This window comes from Asterias rubens, chromosome 7 (assembly GCF_902459465.1).
Source record: "Asterias rubens chromosome 7, eAstRub1.3, whole genome shotgun sequence".
Classification (NCBI taxonomy): Eukaryota; Metazoa; Echinodermata; class Asteroidea; order Forcipulatida; family Asteriidae; genus Asterias; species Asterias rubens.
This window is the reverse complement of record NC_047068.1, coordinates 9,159,814-9,182,476: the sequence shown is the minus strand read 5'-3', so window position 1 is coordinate 9,182,476 and position 22,663 is coordinate 9,159,814. Positions and strand designations below refer to the sequence as shown.

At 38.6% G+C, this 22,663-nt stretch overlaps 2 protein-coding genes across 2 annotated transcripts; one reads left to right on the top strand and one right to left on the bottom strand.

The window, feature by feature from the left end:
• Positions 1-1,505: 1,505 nt before the first annotated feature.
• On the bottom strand, positions 1,506-6,726 carry LOC117292724. Its single transcript, XM_033774869.1, has 6 exons — positions 6,441-6,726; positions 4,730-4,887; positions 4,461-4,551; positions 3,570-3,740; positions 3,076-3,170; positions 1,506-1,733 (listed from the first exon to the last, which is right to left on the bottom strand). Exons 1-6 carry the CDS (start codon positions 6,610-6,612, stop codon positions 1,656-1,658), a joined length of 765 nt encoding a protein of 254 aa, XP_033630760.1. The 5' UTR covers positions 6,613-6,726; the 3' UTR covers positions 1,506-1,655.
• A 798-nt stretch (positions 6,727-7,524) lies between these two features.
• LOC117292803 (tRNA-dihydrouridine(16/17) synthase [NAD(P)(+)]-like) lies at positions 7,525-22,160 on the top strand. The gene is made up of 11 exons (XM_033774967.1): positions 7,525-7,893; positions 12,789-13,053; positions 13,733-13,841; positions 15,235-15,285; positions 15,555-15,750; positions 16,633-16,736; positions 17,571-17,715; positions 18,384-18,557; positions 19,410-19,555; positions 20,289-20,405; positions 21,362-22,160. The coding sequence occupies exons 2-11, from the start codon at positions 12,814-12,816 to the stop codon at positions 21,733-21,735; spliced, it is 1,656 nt and encodes a 551-aa protein (XP_033630858.1). The 5' UTR covers positions 7,525-7,893; positions 12,789-12,813; the 3' UTR covers positions 21,736-22,160.
• The last annotated feature ends 503 nt before the right edge of the window (positions 22,161-22,663 follow it).

Here is a 22,663-nt window from a genome sequence, read left to right as displayed (position 1 = left end):
GTACAAACAAAGGCATAATTTACCCAAATATTTCCCGTTATGATCTTCATTTAAAAAAATGTAGGGGGCTATATATAAATTATGTCTTTTACCTACAATTATTATCGATGTTACACACGACAAAAAATAAAACTGCAAATTCAACATCATTTTACTTATTTTTGTATGCATTTATTTATTTTCTTTAGGTCAAAATATGCAGCTTATTTTCTTATGCTTTGGTTGTTTGCACAATTGTGGGGCTAAAGGCCCGGCACACAGGCCTCGATATCGAGAACGAAAACGAGAACGTTTAATAACGAAAACGTTAACAAAAACGTTAAAAATGAACGCCCTCGATTGGTTGAGTGAGCGTGGACGTATTCTGCGTGGAGCATTTCAACCAATAGACTGCGTTCTCTTTGCGTCGTGATCGTTATCGTTTTTGTTTAATCGCTGCAGTGTGACTTGGCCTTTAGAGTACCTTTTAACTCGTGATTCAACACGACTTTTGCAGTATAAATGGTCCACTGTATGGTCCAAACTGACATTTTGGTAAAATTAAATGTCTGCCAAATTTACCAACCATGAGTTTATTCATTAAACAAAATCTGTTTTCCGATCATAAACAAATAAACAAACAATTAATGTAAACGCCAAGTTACAAAACAATTCTATTATTCACTACAGTAATCAATTACTAATAACAGAAGTTAGCATCCAAGCCCAGTGCAAAGAAAGATAACATCAAAAGGTAATTAATTGTTATTAAATGTAAACCAAACCTAGAATAAAAGCAATTATAGTCTGTTCCCATTGTGATGTGGACATTTGGACTCAAGTGGTCATCGAAGTTGCAAGAGAGAAATGAAAGAAAAAATCACAATTGTTGCATTAATTTGTGTGCTTTCAGATGGTCATATTTCAAGGCTTCAGGCCTAAAGTTTTAAATTATTTGAGGGAGAAAACATCTCTTTCTAAAAACTACGATAATTCAGAGGGAGCTGTTTCTTACGAAACACGTTTTTATAACACCTCTTACCAATATTCTGCCTTTTCATTGGTTAGAGCGCGTCACATGGTATGTCATAGTTTTACTAGACGACGGCCGTGTGATAGTGCATCGGTTTGCCGTGCGCTAGTCCGAAGACTATCACACGGCGTGCAGTACCCAGACGTCCGTTGCGTGTACGAGGATGATACATTAATAGTCTAACCATTTCGGATTACATGACACTACATGCAGCACAGTAAAAGTTTTTGCAATCTGTATTCGCGTCGTCCGTGGGTTGTAGCATTCAAGTCTGTAACTTAATAATAATAGTACAGTATTTAGAAATGTTTGGGGTGTTATAAAACAAATATTGACTGCTTTTACTCGTGCAATGGTCAAAACTATGACTCCCTCGGTGCATGATCCCCGGCAGTTTGATCCCTGGAGCGTTCTATTTTCCCTCGGCTTCGCCTCGGGAAATAGAATGCTTCGGGGATCACCTCGGGAGTCATAGTTTTAACCATAGCACTCGAAGCAGTCAATATTTGTATACTATCAACAGCTCTCTATTGCTCGTTTTTATGCTAAAAATATTTTGAGTAACTACAAAATAGTGACAAGCAGTTCGTCTAGGAAAACTCCAGTGAGAAGTATCATCAGCATATGGGTGCATGTGGAGGATCTAATAAAAGATTTTCAGCTTCCTACCATACCCCGGGCTCTGACGAAGTTGAGACGGTATTTTAGTCGCTTTGACACCCTGAAATAAAAAACAACATCCACCGGTCAAACATTTTCAAATTATACCAAATCAACACAGCGGAAATCTGAGTTTCTCCTAACATCACAAGGCTTGACAGACACATCAATGTGAGGACTACACGTGCTTGGTTTGTCGTTTCTTTTTCCAGTGCAAAAAAAAAAAAAAAAAAAAGATAATGGTTAAGTAATATTTTATTTGGAATCGGTATAGCTTGTTTTATCAAGTCTATATGTTTCCGTCCCTCGGAGTTATCGTTATAAACGCACTTTAATAGGCTTGGCCTGTCGACCCAAATCAACTGTAACCAGGGGCATGATGCCACCTATCTCGAAGCTGGGTTACCCCCTTCGCAGTCCGTAAGGATGTATACAAGGGTATCATCCACTGTGATCATGGTTGGTAGAGCACAGAATGCATTACCTTCCCAACTTTATAGGAAGTAATTACGGTTAAGATGCTTGCTCAAGGGCACAAGGGACATGACCGGGATGTGAACCCACACTAAGTTGCTGACACACCGCCATCAGGGGCTTAGATCCAGTTATCTACCCTGACAGTTTATTAAACCCTATAAGCATTTCTGAAACTAGCTCAACTGCTTGGGAGTATGCGGCGCCGGTGTCACATGCAATTATGTCCTCTATGCAATACTATCCGGAGGACATTATTGCATATGCAATAAAGTCCACCGGGCGGTTTTGCATATGCAATCGTGTCCGCCCGGACGCTGCTGCATGGTACAATTGTGTCCGCCCGGACACATTTGCATATGCAGTTGTGTCCGCCACGGTGCAAAATCGTCCTTGCAGTAAACTAAACACCCGCCATTTTTTGTACAAGCTATCGTGCATGTCATGGTTGACATGCGAAATGTTCGGCCGTTTGGTATTCGATCGCTGCAATCATAAAATACGTGAATATTCATGCTGCAATACGTAGGGTCAGTGCATGCAGGCTCACTTACGCGCGCATACCATGTAGAGTCATGTACTTGTCCGCCGGAAAGTTTTTGCATAGCCCCGGACACGATTGCATATGCAAAAGTGTCCAGAGCGGACAGTATTGCATGGCATACACAATTGCATCTGACACCGGTTACTGCATTTTCACACAGTTTGCTAATCATTCACATGAACAATCTTTACCCTTTACAAACCCTGCAATATAGTGGGATGAAAAGCAAGTGAAGTAAGTGTCTTGACCAAGGACACAAGTGTCACAACCGGGATTCGAACCCACTCTGGCAAATCAGCCATCAAAACTAGAGCTCTTTGCGCTCTGGATCACTATCTATTTATTTTGTTTTTTTTAACTTGGAGTGAAATACTGCAAAACTGACCTCGCACTCTGCGGGGAGCTTGAACCAACGGCCTGGATCATCGATGCCTAATTTGAAGTCGTACCAATTTACAACATCAGATTGAAGTTCCATTCCTTAGACACAAAATGACAAATTAAATGAAGCTATTTATCTTTATTTTTTTTATCTGCCGTAACGGTAACCACAGTATTACCAAGCTTTCTGATGTGATCCGAGGATAACGTAAACAATAGTATGGTTGGGTGGGGGCTATAGTTGCGAATTATAGGCGAATTGTGTTAAAACAAACATAGAACAATGTTGTCCTAACTTCAAAAGTTTAAATAATGTTGTTTTTCTTTGTACCCCCCCCCCCCTTCCCTTATGTGTTGAATTTTATTTGCAATCCCTTCGTTGATAAAGTCAGATTTTAGAAACCTCGGATTTAGGAACATTGGATGTTGGATGTATTTATTCGCTTATTATAAAGTGTTATTCGATTATTATTACTATTGTGTGATGTTAATGGTTACCAGTGTTGGAATCGACTATTCGCATGTGTGAGCCTAGATCCACACATCCGTCTGTTTTAACGGAGAAATGCTGATGAGTTGTATGGCTGTCCTCCGTCTCGGTAATATACCACTGGTCTGCGACGAGAGCTCTGTCACCTAGAGAAGCTTGACCGATAAATACAGCATCATCTGAACAGAATAAACATAACAAAGATATCTCATAAAATCGGCACGATTGAAGACACTGGACACTATTGGTAATTGTCAAAGACTAGTTTTCACAGTTGGTGTATCTCAACTTATGCATAAAATAACAAACCTGTGAAAATTTGAGCTCAACCGGTCGTCGAAGTTGCGAGATATTAATGAGAGAAAAAAAAACACCCTTGTCTCACGAAGTTGTGTGCTTCATTCAGATGCTTGATTTCGAGACCTCAAATTCTAAATCTGAGGTCTCGAAATCAAATTCGTGGACAACTACTTCTTTCTCGAAAAAATTAACACATCTATTATAAAGTTTTTCATTTTTGCAAGTAAATTTTTTGATAGCCCGATAGTTGCAGAAAAGCAAGCTCATTTGAATCATTAAAGTCATTTCAGAAGACTCATTTAATTCGTATAGACAGTGATTTTTATTTTGGGCGCCATCTTTGATTTAGATTTTTGATCTGTGTTTGACACATCCAAGTGATCTTCTTATTTTTAATGTATTATAGGTTGACCATTGCTCCATGGGTTGACGTCTTCACACCGTTTCATCAATGTGAAACTGATAAATGCAGGTCCTAGCCAAAGCGATGCGAAATATTTTGACCACAAAACCTGGCGAGTACTCTGTATTTATAATTCAAGAAAAAGAAACTAAAGACAGTTTCATAATTTGTCATTAAGTATGTGAACGAAATTTACCTGGAACGCAGCGTTGAGGGAAGTTTCCTTCTAAGGGGAACTTCTGGCATTTGACAACACCCTTCTTTGTGGTAATATAATACCCTTTCAGCTGAGTGGATAAATTTTAAAGGGAAAAACGCAGTTAAGTAGTACTTATAGACGTGTATAAAGGACATGGTTACAACAAAATTCTGCCCAGTCGGCGGGCGAACTAGTAATCCTTTTCATTAACAAATGTTCACAATCAAAAAATGATTATAATTTCAAGACAAGAAACATCAGAATACCTTATTGTAATCCATGATTACTTTCTCCGTGCCATTGGATAAATTCTCTACTATGATCTCGTGGCCAATTAGCTCGTTGATAGAGTCGTAAGCCACGCGACCTTTGGTGAATATAGTGGATAGCTTGCCCGTGTCCAACACCCCAGCAATATTGGCACCTGATGAGCACAAACACGAACAAGCAAGCCTTATAATTTCAAGATTTTGAAACTTTGCATGGTGGAAGTTTAACTAAGAGAGGTTTGCAATACACCATTTAACACGTCTCCAGGAGAATGGATTCCTCTGAAAACGATCATCAGAGCAAACTGATCGAAACACAGTCGTTATAACGACCGGTTCTTTTCAGCACTAACACTACTCACAGAGATAATTCACATAGTGTTACCCGCAAACCTCTCTTCGGTTTGAAAACAAGTATTATAAGTGTGTTAATGTTATGACTAAGTACTTTAAAAGGGCCTACTTGCGTTTGGTAATGACTTTGAAAACTAATGGCAAATGTACGTGGTTAGAAGGCTTCTGTGATACTTTAAAGGCAGTGGACACCTATTGGTAATTACTCAAAATAATGATTAGCATAAAAACCATACTTGGATACTTGGAAACGAGTAGGTAAATAGTATAAAACATTGTGAGAAATGGGTCCCTCTGAAGTGACATAGTTTTTGAGAAAGAAGTAATTTTGCACGAATTTGATTTCGAGACCTCAGAATTAGGTCTCGATATCAAGCATCTGAAAGCACACAACTTCGTGCGACAAGGGTGTTTTTTCTTTCATTAATATCTCGCAACTTCGACGACCAATTGAGCTCAAATTTTCACAGGTTTATTATGTTATGCATATGTGAGAAACACCAACTGTGAAGGCTGGTCTTAGACAAATTACCAATAGTGTCAACTGTCTTTAATGCTTTTTGAGAAACATTTAACTCCTCGCACTGTACGTTTAATGGAAAAGATACCACAGTGACGCTTTTAAGATTCTACGTGGACATAAAATCAGTATTTGAATCGGAGTTTTCTCTTTGAGATGAAATGTTCACATGTAGATTTTATTTTAATACCCCTACATCGTCACAATAAGATTGAAACAATAGAACGGTTTCCCAAAGCTGCGTTGACTTTATAGGCACTGGATACTATTGGTAATTGTCAAAGACCAGTATTCTCACTTGGTGTATCTCAACATGCATAAAATAATAATAACAAACCTGTGAAAATTTGAGCTCAATTGGTTGTTGACAACTTTCTCGAAAACTACGTTACTTCAAAAGGAGCCGTTTCTTACAATATTTTATACCCCAGTGCTTGTTACCAAGTAAGTTTTTATGCTAACAATTATTTTGAGTGTCCACTGCCTTTAATAATGCCCTATGTGCAGAGGGAGTCACACATAATGCCATTATTTTAAAGGCAAACTGACACTTGGTATGCTATTATTTCATCCTCAAATGAAAATCAACAGTAATTCGCTTGTTTTATTCCATTATATGCAATTTTGGTCTGCAATGAAACATAATTATTTTCTACGCCACCTTTGTATAGTTTCTAATAACATTTTGAGCATCGTGAGTTCATTTTTGACAGTAGTTTGAGAATGGTTTGGTTACACAAAACAAAAGTTATTCCTTATGCTTATTTTTTTAAAGTGACGAACCGTAGAGGAGCCAGGTACAAAAATTTATATCCATGACAAAAATAAACTTACTAAAATGTGCGGTATACTGTGCTGGAGCGCAACAGCGTTCAGGATCCATAGGACCGGCCTCATTGGGGTGGGTCGGGCCGGCCTCATCGGGGTGGGTCGGCGAGCCGGATATCGGCGGGAGTCGCGCGGCCGACACGGTGATCAGGATGCCGAGGAAAGCAACAAAATACATTATGGGCCTGTTTCGATGATCTGACACTAAAAGTTCTACAATGTTACCTTGCAGAGCCCCAGAGGTGTCAATGTACGGTTGCGATAAGTCCTTTGCTCAGCTCATAGCTGGGTAAATCAGGCGAAATATCAGCTACCCTGGTAAGTCTATGGCTTAGGGTCAGGGTGGGTCATTTCATTTCAATAAAATAAGTGCCTACAACCCTGGGGGGTGGCCTATATCGATCGGGACTGATTTCTAGTCTGCCTTTCTATAACAACAAAATCTTCTGAACAAAAGAAAATCTTTTGAAATATAAATCTGTAAAAAAGATTAAGCGACACGCACATGTTGGCCTCGTTCTTTTTAAGAAATTGTTTGCCTATAATGTCATAAGCAATGTCAGGTTTGGCTCTTGCATCACCTTGGCATTGAAAGGCAAAATTCTGCCAGCTTTATCAAAAAATCACCATGTGAAAAACTAATACGACGTCGAACTCAGTTGGCTTTGCCTTTTCGACAAATAAACAGCCAGCAACGGTTTATTTGGCAGTAATTCATATTATTTATTCGTTGTTATTATTATCTATAGATTGTGTTAAAAAAGAAAAGTATCGTCCGCCCCTTTCCTACCCCCACCCTAACCCCCATCCCGCCCCCCCTTCCCCCAAGTAAAAATGGGAAAATGTCTGGTAAACATTGCCACCACTAGCCCGCTTTCTAGTTATGTTGTGCATGCACAAAACAATTTTATTGTTCGGTCTGTAGGCCTAGCCTTGAGGCGCTTTTTAAAGATTTTTTTAGCCTCATCTACCACCACTAACACTAACAGTACAAAGGCCCAACACGAACACGCTCTTAAAAAAAATACCATTGTGGCAAAGGAACCATTTCCTTTTACACAAAGCTCCAAAAGTGCCACCCTTATTTTGATGTTGCTGTCAAACATCTGATTTTTTCTCCTTTTTTGCGGATTTGATTTGATTCGAAAGGCCTGCCACTCGCTCATTGAAACCGAATAAACCTAGCATAAGCTGAAACATTCATTTTCTATAAGCTTATTAATTTTTCACAAAATTAAATAATGTCCACATAAAAAGAAAAGGGCGCCACCATGTGATGTGTGGTTCTTCCAGACAGTCTGGTTCTGGGACCCTTTAGTTTCAGCGTTAAAACGAACAGGTGACACGACATTCTATAAGTGAGCAAAAAAAAACGTGAAATCAATTCAGTGATTGTGAAAACTAAACATTACTTTTTTGGGTCAGGTTGTTATTAATTTGCACTTACAAGTAGTTGAAGGTGAGTAAATAAGTTATTTCCATTGATGTTTCTAAGGTTTTTATATACTGATTTTGCAGATCAACGGAACTTTTAAATACACTTTTGACTTTATCATTCAGTTTTCAGGATAACTTTCCGTATTGCGCCACCACCTTTTTTATTTTATTTTAACCCTTTTCACAAATCTTTACAAAGAAAAACTAAAAATAAATAAAAGGGATATCTCATTGGGGTAAATTAGAGGATAACTTTCCGTATGGCGCCACCACTTTTTCACTCATTTTTACAAAAAGGGATATATCAATCGGGTAAATCAGATACTATTAGGGATGTCAGTTGAAATTATAATGTTTTTTTTTTTGCTTTGCAATGTGGCTATAATGAAAGAACACAGTGATAGGAGTTGTTAGGTGGTAGTTTGAAGAAAATCGGTCAAGGGATTCCAAAGTTATGATTAATTTACAGGTCAAGTTCAACAAGGCCGTTGCTAATAGCAACTAACGTAAACAATAAACAAACAAATAACAATGTTATCAGGGTCCTAATTAACAAACTAAGGTTTCAAGTCGCACAAAACCTAAATATATTACTTCCTTGCAAAAAGTTTTATGAGAATAGAAGAAATAAAACAATTTGATTGCTAGGAATTTAAATTAACAAGTTTTAAAGAAAGACCTAAAGTCCCGAGGGATTAGTGAAAGGTGTGAATATTGACTTTTCACTGCTTTTTAAACAAACAAACAAACATTGAACAAACCCATGTTTTCAAAGGAACATATCTCAAAAAGTAAATGTCTGACAATGTTCATTTTTGGAGCACTAATAGAAAAGTCAGGTGCCTCAAAAGAAAATAAAGAACAACAATAACAATCCATTATCTTATTTATTGTTTGTTTTTTAAATATGCAAATTATGCCTAATTGCGGGTAATTTGATCCCGGTTTTATAAATAAACAATGAATAAACTTGTGTTTTCAAAAGGGAATATCTCAAAAAGTAAATGTCTTACTACCTTCATTTTTGGAGCAGGAATAGGAAAGTGAGATTCATTTCAGATAATTTAACAAAAAAACAAAAAAAACCATTATGCTGTTTATTGTTTTGTTTCTTAAATATGCAAATTATGCATAATTGGTGGTTATTTGAATCCCGTTCTATAATAAACTCACGTTTTCAAAAAGGAATATCTCAAAAAGTAAATATGTCACCACCTTCATTTTTGGACCAGGAATAGGAAAGCAAGATACCTTTAGGATATGTATGCAAAAACAATATCCACCAACTAATTTGTTAATTAATTAAATTTGTTATTTTTTTTAAATATGCAAATTAGGTGTAATTGTTGTTTCAAGAATTTTCATCAAAATAAGGGCAGTTGTTGTAGAAAATATGTGTTAAACTTAAAGTTATTTATTAATAAAAGTAAATGTTAATTAAAAATCAAAGAAAAACTGAACTGTGTTTAATTTGCTCCAACTTACAGACTGATAATTGTTTTATACAGAAGCTAGGTTGTGCACTGACTCTACTGGACGTTTCAGTTAAAGTTTAGTAAAATTGAAAAAAAAAATGAGAACTGAATTCTGAAAACCGAACACTAATGACACTGAAAGAGTATAAAAATCAACTCAAAAGTTTGTTTTTCGAAGATAATATGAATACACTCTATAAACAACCAAAATTTCTCTAGAAAAAATTTAAAATTCCCGCTGTTATTCTTCAATTTTGGTAAACAATACTTGCGACACTTTCCACACGTCCGATCTTAACCTTGGAAACGTCAACAATGCACACTCAAGCCCGATGGTCGGGCGTCGGAAATCTTGACGCGCGATCATAAAAAGACATGGTTTTTAGGCCTCAGTCTTAGGATTGCGCGCAAGTCTTCCGTCGCGCGACCATCGCGCGACCGACTATAAACCGGCCTTCTCACGGGGGACGCGGCGCTGTAGTCTCCATTTTGCAAAACCATTGCGCAGCATACAATAGTCTGGTTTCGGCCCAATGACGTCACCCCGTAAACAGCTTTGCCGTGTGCTGCATGCGTTACTCTTTATAAGAGGTGGAAACCAGACAACTAGCTGTATACACAACCTCTGTACCGGATAGGTGCATAAAACTTGAGCAACCCCTCGTGTTGATTGCGCTTTCATCGGAAACTGCCTCGTTCTTGAACTTTGACACTGCTGTCATTCGTTAGATCACGAATGGGGCTTTCCAACGGTATGCAACTGTATCGCGGGCTGACAGGCTTTCATTGCGTTTAATCAAACGCTACATTTGTTCGGTGTTTTATTAATTCAAGATCATGTTTATCGCCCTGACCCGGGTTAAATATGAAAAGATAAACATCTAAGCTTCATTTTAAGGGGAAGTATGACAATATTGGGACATATTTCGTGAGACTACAACCACAACGAAAAACTTCATCACGCTCGGAAACAAAAAGTTAATAAATCGACGGGACGCAGAAAAGCGATGTTTTCAGCGCAAAGTACGGATTTAAATTGCCCTATTCTAGAAAACTAAAATTATAGTAAGTGTCAAATTCAATCAAGTACTACATCAAAGTGGTCTTAATACATTCATTTTGTTAAAAAAAAAATTATTCTCCTCCATTTTGTTAAAATAATTTTTGGAAAATGAAACATTGACACTGGACGTGAAAAAGTTCGCCATTTTTACGCGTGTCACGTGACCCGTTTTGACATCCCTAATACTATATTATTTCATTTCGAATGAAAAAGTGGTGGCGCCATACGGAAACTTTTCCAAATTAGATACTATATTATTTCATATCGAATGAAAAAGTGGTGGCACCCATTTTTTTTTTAAGCCTGACACTGACAGTGACATGCATTGTTTGTTTGCTTAATTTAAAAAAAGGGCAAGAGTCATGACTCGCTTGACTGGGTATTGAACCCACATGTTGCTGCTGACAATCATGACAATAATAAGGTATATCGCTTTGTTGGAAGACATATGGGGCAGTTTGCTATGCGATGTATATGTGACTTACTTCTTACTTTAATCTATCGATGCAAGTTGTAACTTGTAGGGCAATGCCAGTTCATCGATCGAGGGGTTGTCATGTGCATTTGTCCGTAAAAACATAGGTTTAATCACTTGCATTGCAATGATTCTGTTCATGTCATTTGCTGATCAGTGTCAAATAGGGATGGTAGATTTTTCAAGTGGTTGTCAAGTCTGTTTTTGAAGGAGTTAACAGATGGAGCAGAAACCACTTTCTCCGGTAGCTCGTTCCATTGAGTCTACCACTCTGTTGGAGAAAAAGAATTTCCTCACATCCAGGTGTGCATAAGTCTTGTTTAGCTTTAGGGAGTGGCCCCGTGTTCTCTCTTCACTGTTTAGGTGTAGGAGGTTAGTTGCGGTGTTGTAAAGGCCATGGAGAAATTTGTACACATCAATCAAATCGCCTCGCCTTCTGCGGTGGGTCAGAGATGGTAATTTAAGGTGTCGTAGTCTATCTGCATAAGGCAAGTTCTTCAAGCCTGGTACCATCTTTGTAGCTCTACGTTGGACACTTTCCAGCCTCTTCTGCTCACTGAACCTGTATGGTGACCATGCAGCTTGACCATACTCCAAGACGGGCCTAACAAGTCCTTTGTACAGGAAATAAAAGTGTCGTCATCAATGCATATGAAAGACCGTCGGATTACACCCAGTAGTTTGTTGGATTTGGAAACAGCACTGGAGATGTGGTCCTTAAAAGACAGGTGGGAATCTACGAGTACTCCAAGGTCCCTTTCCACTTCAACTTCTTTCAATGTGACCAATTTATTGCCATCATTCATGCAATAAGCATGACTCGAAGGAGACCTGCCTATCTTCAGCACCGAGCACTTGTCAGGGTGAAATCTAAGCTGCCATTTCTCTGCCCATTCTTGCATCTTTGTCAGGTCGTCTGGTAATTGTTGTGTTTCTTCCTGGGTGTTGCATCTAGCATATAATTTGGTGTCTGCAAAAAGCTCGATTCCAGAACTGATCGAGTTAGGAAGGTCATTTATGTAGATTAGAAACAGCAAAGGTCCGAGGAATACTTCCTTGTGGAATTCCGCTAAGAACCGATGACCAATTCGAATGACATCCATTAACAACTACTCGTTGTTGTCTTCCAACTAGGAACGCCTTCATCCAACCCAGTACCTGTCCTTGGATACCAGAAGATTCTATTTTTTGCAACAGACGATAGTGTGGTACTGAGCCAAAGGCTTTCATGAAGTCCATGTAGATGGCGTCAATATTGCCTCCATCTTCCAATATACTTGTCCAGTCATCAATTACCCTGTAACAGTTGAGTAGTGCAAGAACGCCCAGCAACAAATCCATGTTGGTGCTCATAATAAAATGTTGTTTCTTATCATTATGTTCTTTTATGTGTTTCCTCACCATGCACTCAAGAACTTTGCATACAACACATGTGAGGCTTACTGGTCTATAGTTCTTGCTTTCATTTTTGTTACCTTACACTTAAAGATGGGAGTAACATTTGCTGACTTCCATGACATGTTCTCATGCACGACTCGCCCACGCATCGCCTGTATCTTTGTGTGGGTTCAACAGCGCCCTCTTTTGATATTTTGCTATAGTAGGCCTATTGGCGATAAACCTTATATTATAGGCCTACCAGCACTTGTTGGGTCTGGTGAACTAGACTGCTCTACCAGAACATGCCTTCAAAACACCTTCTCTCAAGCACATCACCCAGCATGACTAAGTATCCGCATAAGCACACCCAACCCTACGTGATCGACTCCACCAGGAGTGTTACATAGTAACTTTCCAGATCCAGATCCATGCCACGTGGTACATATACAGGTACCCCGTGTTGTGTTTTTGGTCCAAAGTAAATCTCCAGGAGTATAATTATTTTTTTCCAATTTCAATTACAGGTAACCACAGAAAGTGAACCCAAAGATGCCAACATCTCCAAAGCGTGAAGGATACGATTTCTGGGAGAAGACCCTGGGCAAACCTCGCCTCTTGGTGGCGCCCATGGTTGATCAGAGCGAATTGGCATGGAGACTTCTAAGTCGACGCCATGGGGCTCAGCTTTGTTACACGCCAATGTTTCATGCAGCGGTGTTCTCACGGGATCCTCACTATCGTAGTGAGGCTTTGGCATCGTGTTCAGAGGATAAACCACTCATTGTGCAGGTAGCAAATCATCACAAAGTTTGCACGGTCATTCTTCTGTATTTTTCAAGTGTAGAGGTCAATTTATAATATCATTTTTTCTCAATTTATTTAAAAATTTGATTGGGAAAAATTTCCATCATACATTATGAATTGTTATTTCTACCTTAGTTTCAAATAGATGAACTGCATCAGGGAAAATTAATATTATGTTTGTTTTTTTTATTCAAACTGTGAATCGGAAAGCACAAGTGCTTTTAAAATATGGGAAAAAATCCATAGGCAAACTACTACTGGGATTCAAAACCTTTACTCTGCTATTCTGGAGCAGATTTGTTCAGCTTTGAAAGGGCAAGGCCATTTTCAATTTTGCAAAGGGCTCTTGCACTGGGAAGATTTATTCAAATATGTTTCATCACATCAGACTTGTGATGTGTCAAGATGTTTAACTGATCTCTCTACACCTTTAGGTTTTCTTAAAAGAGGCAAACTTGCCATCACAGAGATAAGCAAATTTGGCCCTTGTTATGGCAAGTCTTTTAGATATCTACATTTGAAATGATGTACAGACATTCCATAATCTTTAGGTTGTTGGTTCAAATCCCGCTTTGTTCAACTCCAAATGACCTTGACTTTTCGTACAATATCACCCTTGTTATAAATATGTTTCTAAACTTGTGAATATGTATATTTTTTTCAGTTCAGTGCTAACGATCCTGATGATTTTCTGCGTGCTGCTTTGTTGGCTCAAGATCACTGTGATGCCGTGGATCTGAACCTGGGATGCCCTCAGGCGAACGCCAAGAAAGGTGGGCGTGATTTGTTTATTGTATTTTTTTTTATCCAACCGCACAATTATTGAATTAGTGCCAATAACAGTAATGGATTAAGATGTGTGAGGAAAACCCAAACTCGGAAGAAGAAGTAATGGATTAAGATGTGGGAGGAAAACCCAAACTCGGAAGAAGAAGTAATGGATTAAGATGTGGGAGGAAAACCCAAACTCGGAAGAAGAAGTAATGGATTAAGATGTGGGAGGAAAACCCAAACTCGGAAGAAGAAGTAATGGATTAAGATGTGGGAGGAAAACCCAAACTCGGAAGAAGAAGTAATGGATTAAGATGTGGGAGGAAAACCCAAACTCGGAAGAAGAAGTAATGGATTAAGATGTGGGAGGAAAACCCAAACTCGGAAGAAGAAGTAATGGATTAAGATGTGGGAGGAAAACCCAAACTCGGAAGAAGAAGTAATGGATTAAGATGTGGGAGGAAAACCCAAACTCGGAAGAAGAAGTAATGGATTAAGATGTGGAAGGAAAACCCAAACTCGGAAGAAGAAGTAATGGATTAAGATGTGGGAGGAAAACCCAAACTCGGAAGAAGAAGTAATGGATTAAGATGTGGGAGGAAAACCCAAACTCGGAAGAAGAAGTAATGGATTAAGATGTGGGGGGAAAACCCAAACTCGGAAGAAGAAGTAATGGATTAAGATGTGGGAGGAAAACCCAAACTCGGAAGAAGAAGTAATGGATTAAGATGTGGGAGGAAAACCCAAACTCGGAAGAAGAAGTAATGGATTAAGATGTGGGAGGAAAACCCAAACTCGGAAGAAGAAGTAATGGATTAAGATGTGGGAGGAAAACCCAAACTCGGAAGAAGAAGTAATGGATTAAGATGTGGGAGGAAAACCCAAACTCGGAAGAAGAAGTAATGGATTAAGATGTGGGAGGAAAACCCAAACTCGGAAGAAGAAGTAATGGATTAAGATGTGGGAGAAAAACCCAAACTCGTAAGACGCCCATACAAGGTAGGGACTGAAGACCCAATCCGTATTGAAGGCTCCGGTCTGAGTCTGGATTTGAACCGAGGTCCACAGATGTGAAAAGCAGGCAAATTAGCCCGGTTGGCCATTTTGTGGAGTCAACAACTAATTGGCGTGCCGTGTTAGTTCACAACGTATAAGGAAAACTACACAATTTCGAACCATTTTAGTGTGGAAAATTATATTACATTTTAATATATCTTTCTAACCATACATAATTATGTCATATTTTATAACAAACCGTTTCAAACGCTTTTCATAGACCAACTCGCCTGATCCAAGGCAACATGTCCCTTTAAAAAAAAGGAAAGGGGTTTGCACCGCTGTGTCTGGCATGGTTGTGTCTTTAATAAGACTTGATTGTTATATTCTTTATTGTAGGTCGATATGGAGCCTTCTTGCAAGAAGATTGGGACGCAATCTTTAACATTGGTAAGAAAAGACTCTCATTGTTAACTTTCTTTTCGACACGCAAACTTGATTTGTACTGATCAATATATTACACAGTGACTAGTGACGTATTATTGTATAATTGTATTACACGATGAGGTTCTGTTATTCAATTGAAAAACACACACGACCAACAAACTTGTCTCGTAATAAGTTTACTGGCCTACACTTCAACCACTGACCTCAGGCCTGTTGTCCTTTGTAAAAGTAAAATTCTTTTTAACGATTACAATTTTTAAATCTTGCTGCAGTTAGTCTTGCTCATAAGCGCCTGGCCGTCCCCGTGACTTGCAAGATTCGCATCTTTGAAGAGACCAGTAAGACGATAGAGTATGCTAAGATGTTAGAGAGAGCCGGTTGTCAGATGCTGACTGTACATGGCAGGACGAGAGACATGAAGGGTCCAAAGACTGGCTTGGCTAACTGGGATGTCATTAAGGCGGTCAAGTAAGTCATTTTACAGTCATCTTTGAATTATCAAATCAAATGAAGATTGTGTAAGATTTACATGAGGTGAAGCAACCATAATACGACACCTTGAAACGAATACACGAAACGCAGATATTGCGGCCAGACCATTTCAGAATATCCCTTTCCTTATACTTTTTGTTGAGGGTGTGCTAGGTTATTGTTTGTTCATTACACAACACACACAACTTACGGCCTACATCTCAGACCAATTAAGTGTCTTGCTCAAGAACACAAGTGTCATGACCGGAACTCAAAGCAATTCTCTGACAGTGCGAGTACTAATGCAACTAGATCACTAGGCAAAGACACTCTAAATGTCAAACAGTTTAGTGTGGAATGTCCATGAATTATGATACTCTGATTTGGGACTGAGCTCTTCTAGTCTGGGACCAATTTCATAGAGCTGCTTAAGCAACACGAAAATAGATCGCTTATTTTTCACATGTTACTGGCAAAAACTTAATGCCATATAAGTTGCTTGTGACTGGTATTTAGCTGTTGTTTGCTTAGCATAACAATTGAGTTGAGTCTTGGCCGGTAATCTGATTTTACTAAGCAAGGATTTTTTTGCTTAAGCAACATTTTGTGCTTAAGCAGCTCTATGAAATTGGGCCCAGATCATTAAGGGAATGTAAGTGAATTATCCTATTGCCCTTGTGCACCAAGTTTGATCATTTTTTCTCATTCAAAATTAACACTGTGCTCATAGCGGCACGCTGCTGTCAAAACAAACCTTACTTTTATGGAGAGTAAATTTTTGATGATCTACATGTATGAAATCTTGTTTGAAAGATTTCCAATGGTTCAACCAACATGAACCATTTTTCAGTCACATTTGCAACCCTTGTTTTCCCACAGACAAAATCTGAGCATCCCTGTATTTGCAAATGGTAACATCCAGTACCTGAGTGATGTGGAACGTTGCATTAAAGAAACGGGGGTGGACGGAATCATGACAGCAGGTGTGTTTTTTTTTGTTTTTTTCTTCAAAAGTTTATTTAAAATAGTGTCTTTTGGCTTCGGCGACTAGTGACATTGATTACTCGACAAGTTGCGCTTCAAACAGTTAAGACTTTGACACTAGTCACATTTATTATTTATTATAGTTGCCAGGATGCGTTGGAGCATATTGTTTGCACAATAGTAAAACTCACGCTGAAAGAATTTGTGAAGTATCACCGATATGTGAGATGGAAATAAGTCACCAATATGAGAGGAATCACCAAAGTGGAGAATAATAGTTTTTGCCTTAACGATAACTGTTTTATTGCTCAACAACTTTAACTCGTGAACTGCAATAACAATTGTGTGTGTACCATTGAGTACAGTAAACCAGCTAAATGCACCATGACCTCATTTGCATAATGTTGCTGTATGGAGCGCCTGCTAGGGCACATTTAGAAATAAAACAAATCACAAAATTGTCTCTACAGATTGTTTCACTAATGTCTGACTGTGTTTCGTAAGTAAACTATGTTAATGTGAAGAGTCGTGAGCGACACAATTGGTTTACCAAGCAGGTAGTCGTGAATATATTTGTAGTAGATTCAGAATTATTTGTCAGCAGAGACTCTCATCCATTGACTATTGATTGATCAGTTATTGCTCAGTAAACAACAAAACAACTCAATTGTTGATAATTGATTGATTGATTATTCATTGATGATTGATAAATAAATACATCATAATAACATCATTATCCTCTCTGTTTGATACACATAAACCGCTTTTAATATCCTGCAATTGCACATCATCAAGTTTGAGTTATTTCAATACTTTTGCCTTTTTTTGCTCAGAGGGAAATCTTTACAACCCCGCACTTTTTGAGGGAGTGCAGCCCCCTGCGTGGGAGATGGCTGAAGAATATTTACAGCTTGTTCAGCAGTATCCATGCCCAATGGCCTTTGTCAGGGGGCACCTCTTCAAACTTTGGCACCACAGGTAAATCTTAACACTCTCATTAAATACACAGCTTTAAATTCAGTACGTTGAATGATAGAAAAACTACATGTATGCCAGCCTGCACAGTTAACAATTTCCCTTGTATAGCAGATCAAATTGCTAAAATGTATCGGTTGCTACGGAAAAAAACCAAATTTGCCACTCAATATTAGCATTCAGTTTGCAAAGAACAACTTCAGTCTAAAGTGTTTGCTAAACAGAAATGCTGGACAAAATCATTCCTTGCTGTAATATGATATAATGTGGTGAATACATACAAAGTACACAGTCAACCCTTCTACTAACGGACCATTCAATATTATTCACTGAGGTTTTAAATGGTAGAAAAACTATGCCAGCCTGTTCGAAGTCAAAGTACACAGTCAACCCTCCTACTATCATCAAATGTGGTTCTGAATGATGAAAGGCTTAAGGGTTGTATGGCTTCTGACTTGTACCCTCAATCCAAGCTATTGACAAAATAGGGGCACCGCCAACACAGGACTTAGATTGCTCAGTTGGTAGAGAGCAGGCACGTTAATCCAGAGGTCGTTGGATCTAGTCATTTTTCTATGCTCAACCCCAAATGTTATTTTTTTGTAAACCTCTAAATCTACTATGACGTCATTAATACATTCATGGATATCACTTTGAATTTGTCTACTCAGCCTGACGGTCCACCATGACCTTCGTGCCAGGATGGCCAACGCAAAGACTCTTGATGACTTCATTAGCGTCAGTCAAGACTTAAGACTTGTCTGCGAGGAAGAAGCCAAACAAGACGTCCAAGATGACGGTAAAGGGGTTCCACACTGGCGCTGTCAGCCCTACATCAGACCAACGTAAGCATCGTATGAACTCCTAACCACTGTAGAGTATTATTATTTGGTTATACCCTCACACTGATGTGTGTAAAGCACCAAATACATAATAATATAATATCGAAGCCTTATGTAGCGCACGTATCTACCAAACAAGGTACTCAAGGCGCTGAGTATATACAAACTTTCAGAAAGATAGGTAATTGCAGTGATGAATTCTGAGACCCAATTATTTAGCACCTTATAAGGGTTTACAAGGTGCTAAGGCGCATTAAGCAGCCTCAACCAGGAACACCGGGGCGAAGTCCTTCTCTTTTCGATAAGTGCACTGGGTTCTTTTACATGCGTTACACAACACATGGGGACCAACGGCTTTACGTCCCATCCGAAGAACGAAGCAATGGTTAAGTGTCTTGCTCAAGGACACAGTGTCACTGCTGGGGATTCGAACCCACACTCTACTGATCAGAAACACCAGAGCTTGAATTCGGTGCTCTTAACCGCTCGGCCACGACACTTCCACTTTCCTGAGTCCTGTGAACAAAGTTCACAGGCATATTTACTTTGCTTGGATGGGGGTTCAAACCCACAACCTTTGCCATTCTACAGCAGATTATCACTAGACCACCAAGATTGGCCCGGTAGCTAGAGACACGACAACGTTGATAGATCATTTAATATTGGATGCAAGTAAATTTTACTAATGGTGGGTATGAACAAAGAAAAACTCACTACAACAGAGTTTGAACCTGCCATCTCTAGATTCAAGTCCTGGTGCTCCCATGTTGGCCGTCTCCATATTTTGTCAATAACTGTGTTCCCTAATAGTTTATTACTTGACAATGAAATTAGTTTATCAATTTTCCTTTGAAGACCTGAGGAGACGAAGCAAAGAATGTTGGAGAAGAGTCTGAAACGGCCGCTGAGTGAAGGAAACGAACAGGAAAATGAGGTTCCCTTCATGTCCAAGAACGCTCTGAAGAAACTAAAGCAATGGGGGACAGTACATAAAAAGAAAGGTGAGTGCTGCAGAACTGGTACTTTTAAAGAAATGGACTACCAGGGGTGAAGCACAGATGTATTACAGGGTAGATGGAGTGTCGTGTTCGAGCGATTAAAGACACTGGACACTTTTGGTAATTGCCAAAGACCAGTCTTCTTACTTGGTGTATCTCAATATATGCATCTCGAAATCAAATTTGTGGAAAATTACTTCTTTCTCGAAAACTACGTTACTTCAGAGGGAGCCATTTCTCACAATGTTTTACACTATCAACAGCTCCCCATTACTTGTTACCAAGTAAGGTTTTATGCTAAAATTATTTTGAGTAATTTCCAATAGTGTCCATTGCCTTATAAGTACACCGTACTCAAGATTTTACTGTTTCTGATCAGTGTAGAGTGTGAGTTTGAGTCCCAGTCTTGACACTTGTGGCCCCGAGCAAGACACTTAACCATTATTGCATCGTCCTTTGGATGGGATATAAAACCGTAGGTCCCATTTGTTGATTATTGCATTCTTGTGCTTTCTGATAGGTTGGCTGTAGGTAACTCCACAGCATCTTGTCAACCGTTGCACTGATGACTGACTTATGTTTAAAATTTGTGTCAGATATTTGTAACATGAAAAATAACAAGCACTTTGAGATGACCTTAATTGTTTTTAATTGTATGAGAACTAATTATCGATGTGACTATTACTGAATTTAAAGTTGAACACTACATGTATGTAATAATTTGCCATGTTTACAGGACGGCATTTTGATCCATGTGGTACGTGTAGCAACCCTCGTGGTTTGAGTTGTGTGTTCAAGCTATGCAGAGCTTGCTGTAAAGACAAAGCACGACAAGCTGTGGAAGACTGCCCGAGTAAGTGTAAAAATATTCTTTAAAAAGAAATATTCTTTCTTCTTTAAAATATTCTGAACAATTCTTGAGAAGCGTTTGTTAATGGTTATTTATCGAGTAAAGGTTTATCTGTGTTTGTGGTAATTCTGGTTGTGAAGCCAAAGACTCTCAGAAAAGCAAACTTAATAAATGTACTAGCCAAGAACCCAATGAAGAGAAGACAGGGAAGAAAGTTTCAAGTTTATATAGGGGAGGAAAACTGCAAAGCGTGTTTACAGGGAAAACCCATGCAGTCAGGTAGGAACTGAAAACCCCTTTTAACATAGTGTCCTCGGCAAGAATCGAACCACACCAACCTGACCACACTATGAGTTGGCCAGGATTGCTTTGAGGCTGAATGTTCACTGAATACATTAAAGCCATTGGACACTTTCGGTAAACAATATTGTCCAAAGGCCCACACTTCGTGTATCACAATTTATATATAAAATAACGAACCTGTGAAAATTTAGGCTCAATCGTCATCGGCTTCGGGAGAAAATAAAGAGAAAACCCACCCTTGTTTCCGCACGTTTCGCTGTGTCATGGCATGTGTTCACAAAAAATCTGTAATTCTCGATAACGAGAATTGAAATTGTTTTCATGTTTTCTCAAAAAGTAAAGCATTTCATGGAATAATATTTCAAGATAAGTCTTTCACCATTACCTTCTGTAAACCCTGTAAATTATTTGTTAATCTCTTAACTTTTTTTTTATCTTTTTTTTTCTGTACCGAAAGTGTATAATGGCTTTAAGGGTGAGATTGTATGCAATCAAAAATCCTGAGCATTTAATTAATCGCATTTCTCTTATATTATTCAGCTGATGTTGGGCACAAACGTTCAAGGTATTGTAGTAAAAAGAAATTGTTATAAATTTGTGCCTTATCTCTTGTAATTATTACTGAATCATATCTGGGCTTTTATGTTTGTTTTCAGGTCACAGATTTTTGTTCAAAACAAAGATTGAGCGCAGGAAATACTGGGAGGCTCAGCAAGCTGCCAAAGCACTAGAAATGCAAACAGAAATACCAACGGAGGAGCCTAGGTGTAGCCTCGCAGCTACCCAAGCTCCCATGACTGGTGACCTCACAGCTACCCAAGCACCCATGACTGGTGACCTCACAGCTACCCAAGCACCCATGACTGGTGACCTCACAGCTACCCTAACAGACATGCCCGGTGACCAAACAGCAGAAGCGATGCAGGACAGAGTTGAAAGTGAACATGATGTGGCGGAAGACATCAATGATGAAAGGGCGCCCTCTGGAGACCTACTGACCGTCTCAAACATATCTTCTGCAGTATCGTGACATCTTCGAATCATGGAGAATCGAGTATATTTTGAAACTATTTTTATGGCGAGTTTTGAAGTTTTCATTTTTAAATGTGAATTTCTTTCCCGCTTAAGCTGATTCAGGAAAGTATTATTTTAATAGTTTAATATTTTAAAAATGTCAGGTGGGTCGCAACACTTTGTCAAAAGTGCTCAAATTTATTATTTCAATGCAATTACTCAAAAATATAAATTATAAAAAAAACTTCTATCCATATCTTTTGAATGTGTTTGTTTTTAAGCTCTGGAGTAGCGCTGTTTTTGTAAAGAGTACATTTTTACACTTTTTGTGAAGTTCACAGATTTGTCATTTAAAGTAAGAGCCGTTAAAAATATTGGTCTTACTGGTTGGATGGTGTTGCTAACCAAAGGAAAAGGCACATAGATGTTCTGCAATTGTTTTCTAATTTGAGCACTGCATATAGCAGTGCTCAAATTTTGGGTAAAAACCACAAGACTGCAGAGCTTGTAGCTCAAAACTTTTACTGGACCAGAGAAGTTGTTACAAGACTGGAATCAAATTGAGTAGAACACCAAGTACACGATTTGACATTTAAAAAGGCACTGTACACTATTGGTAATTGTCAAAGACCAGTGTTCTCACTTGGTGTATCCCATCATAAGCATAAAATAACAAGCCTTAGAAAATTTGGGCTCAATTGGTCATCGGAGGTTCCGAGAAAATGATGAAAGAAAAAACACCCTTGTTGGACGAATTTGTGTGCTTTCCAGATAGGACTAAAAGTCTTTTAATATTTTAGTGAGAAATTACCTCTTTCTCAAAATCTATGTTACTTCAGAGGGAGTCGTTTTCCACAATGTCTTATACTATCGGCAGCTCTCCAATGCTCGTTACCAAGTCCGTTTTTAAGTATATATTTGTTTTGAGTAATTACCAAACGTGT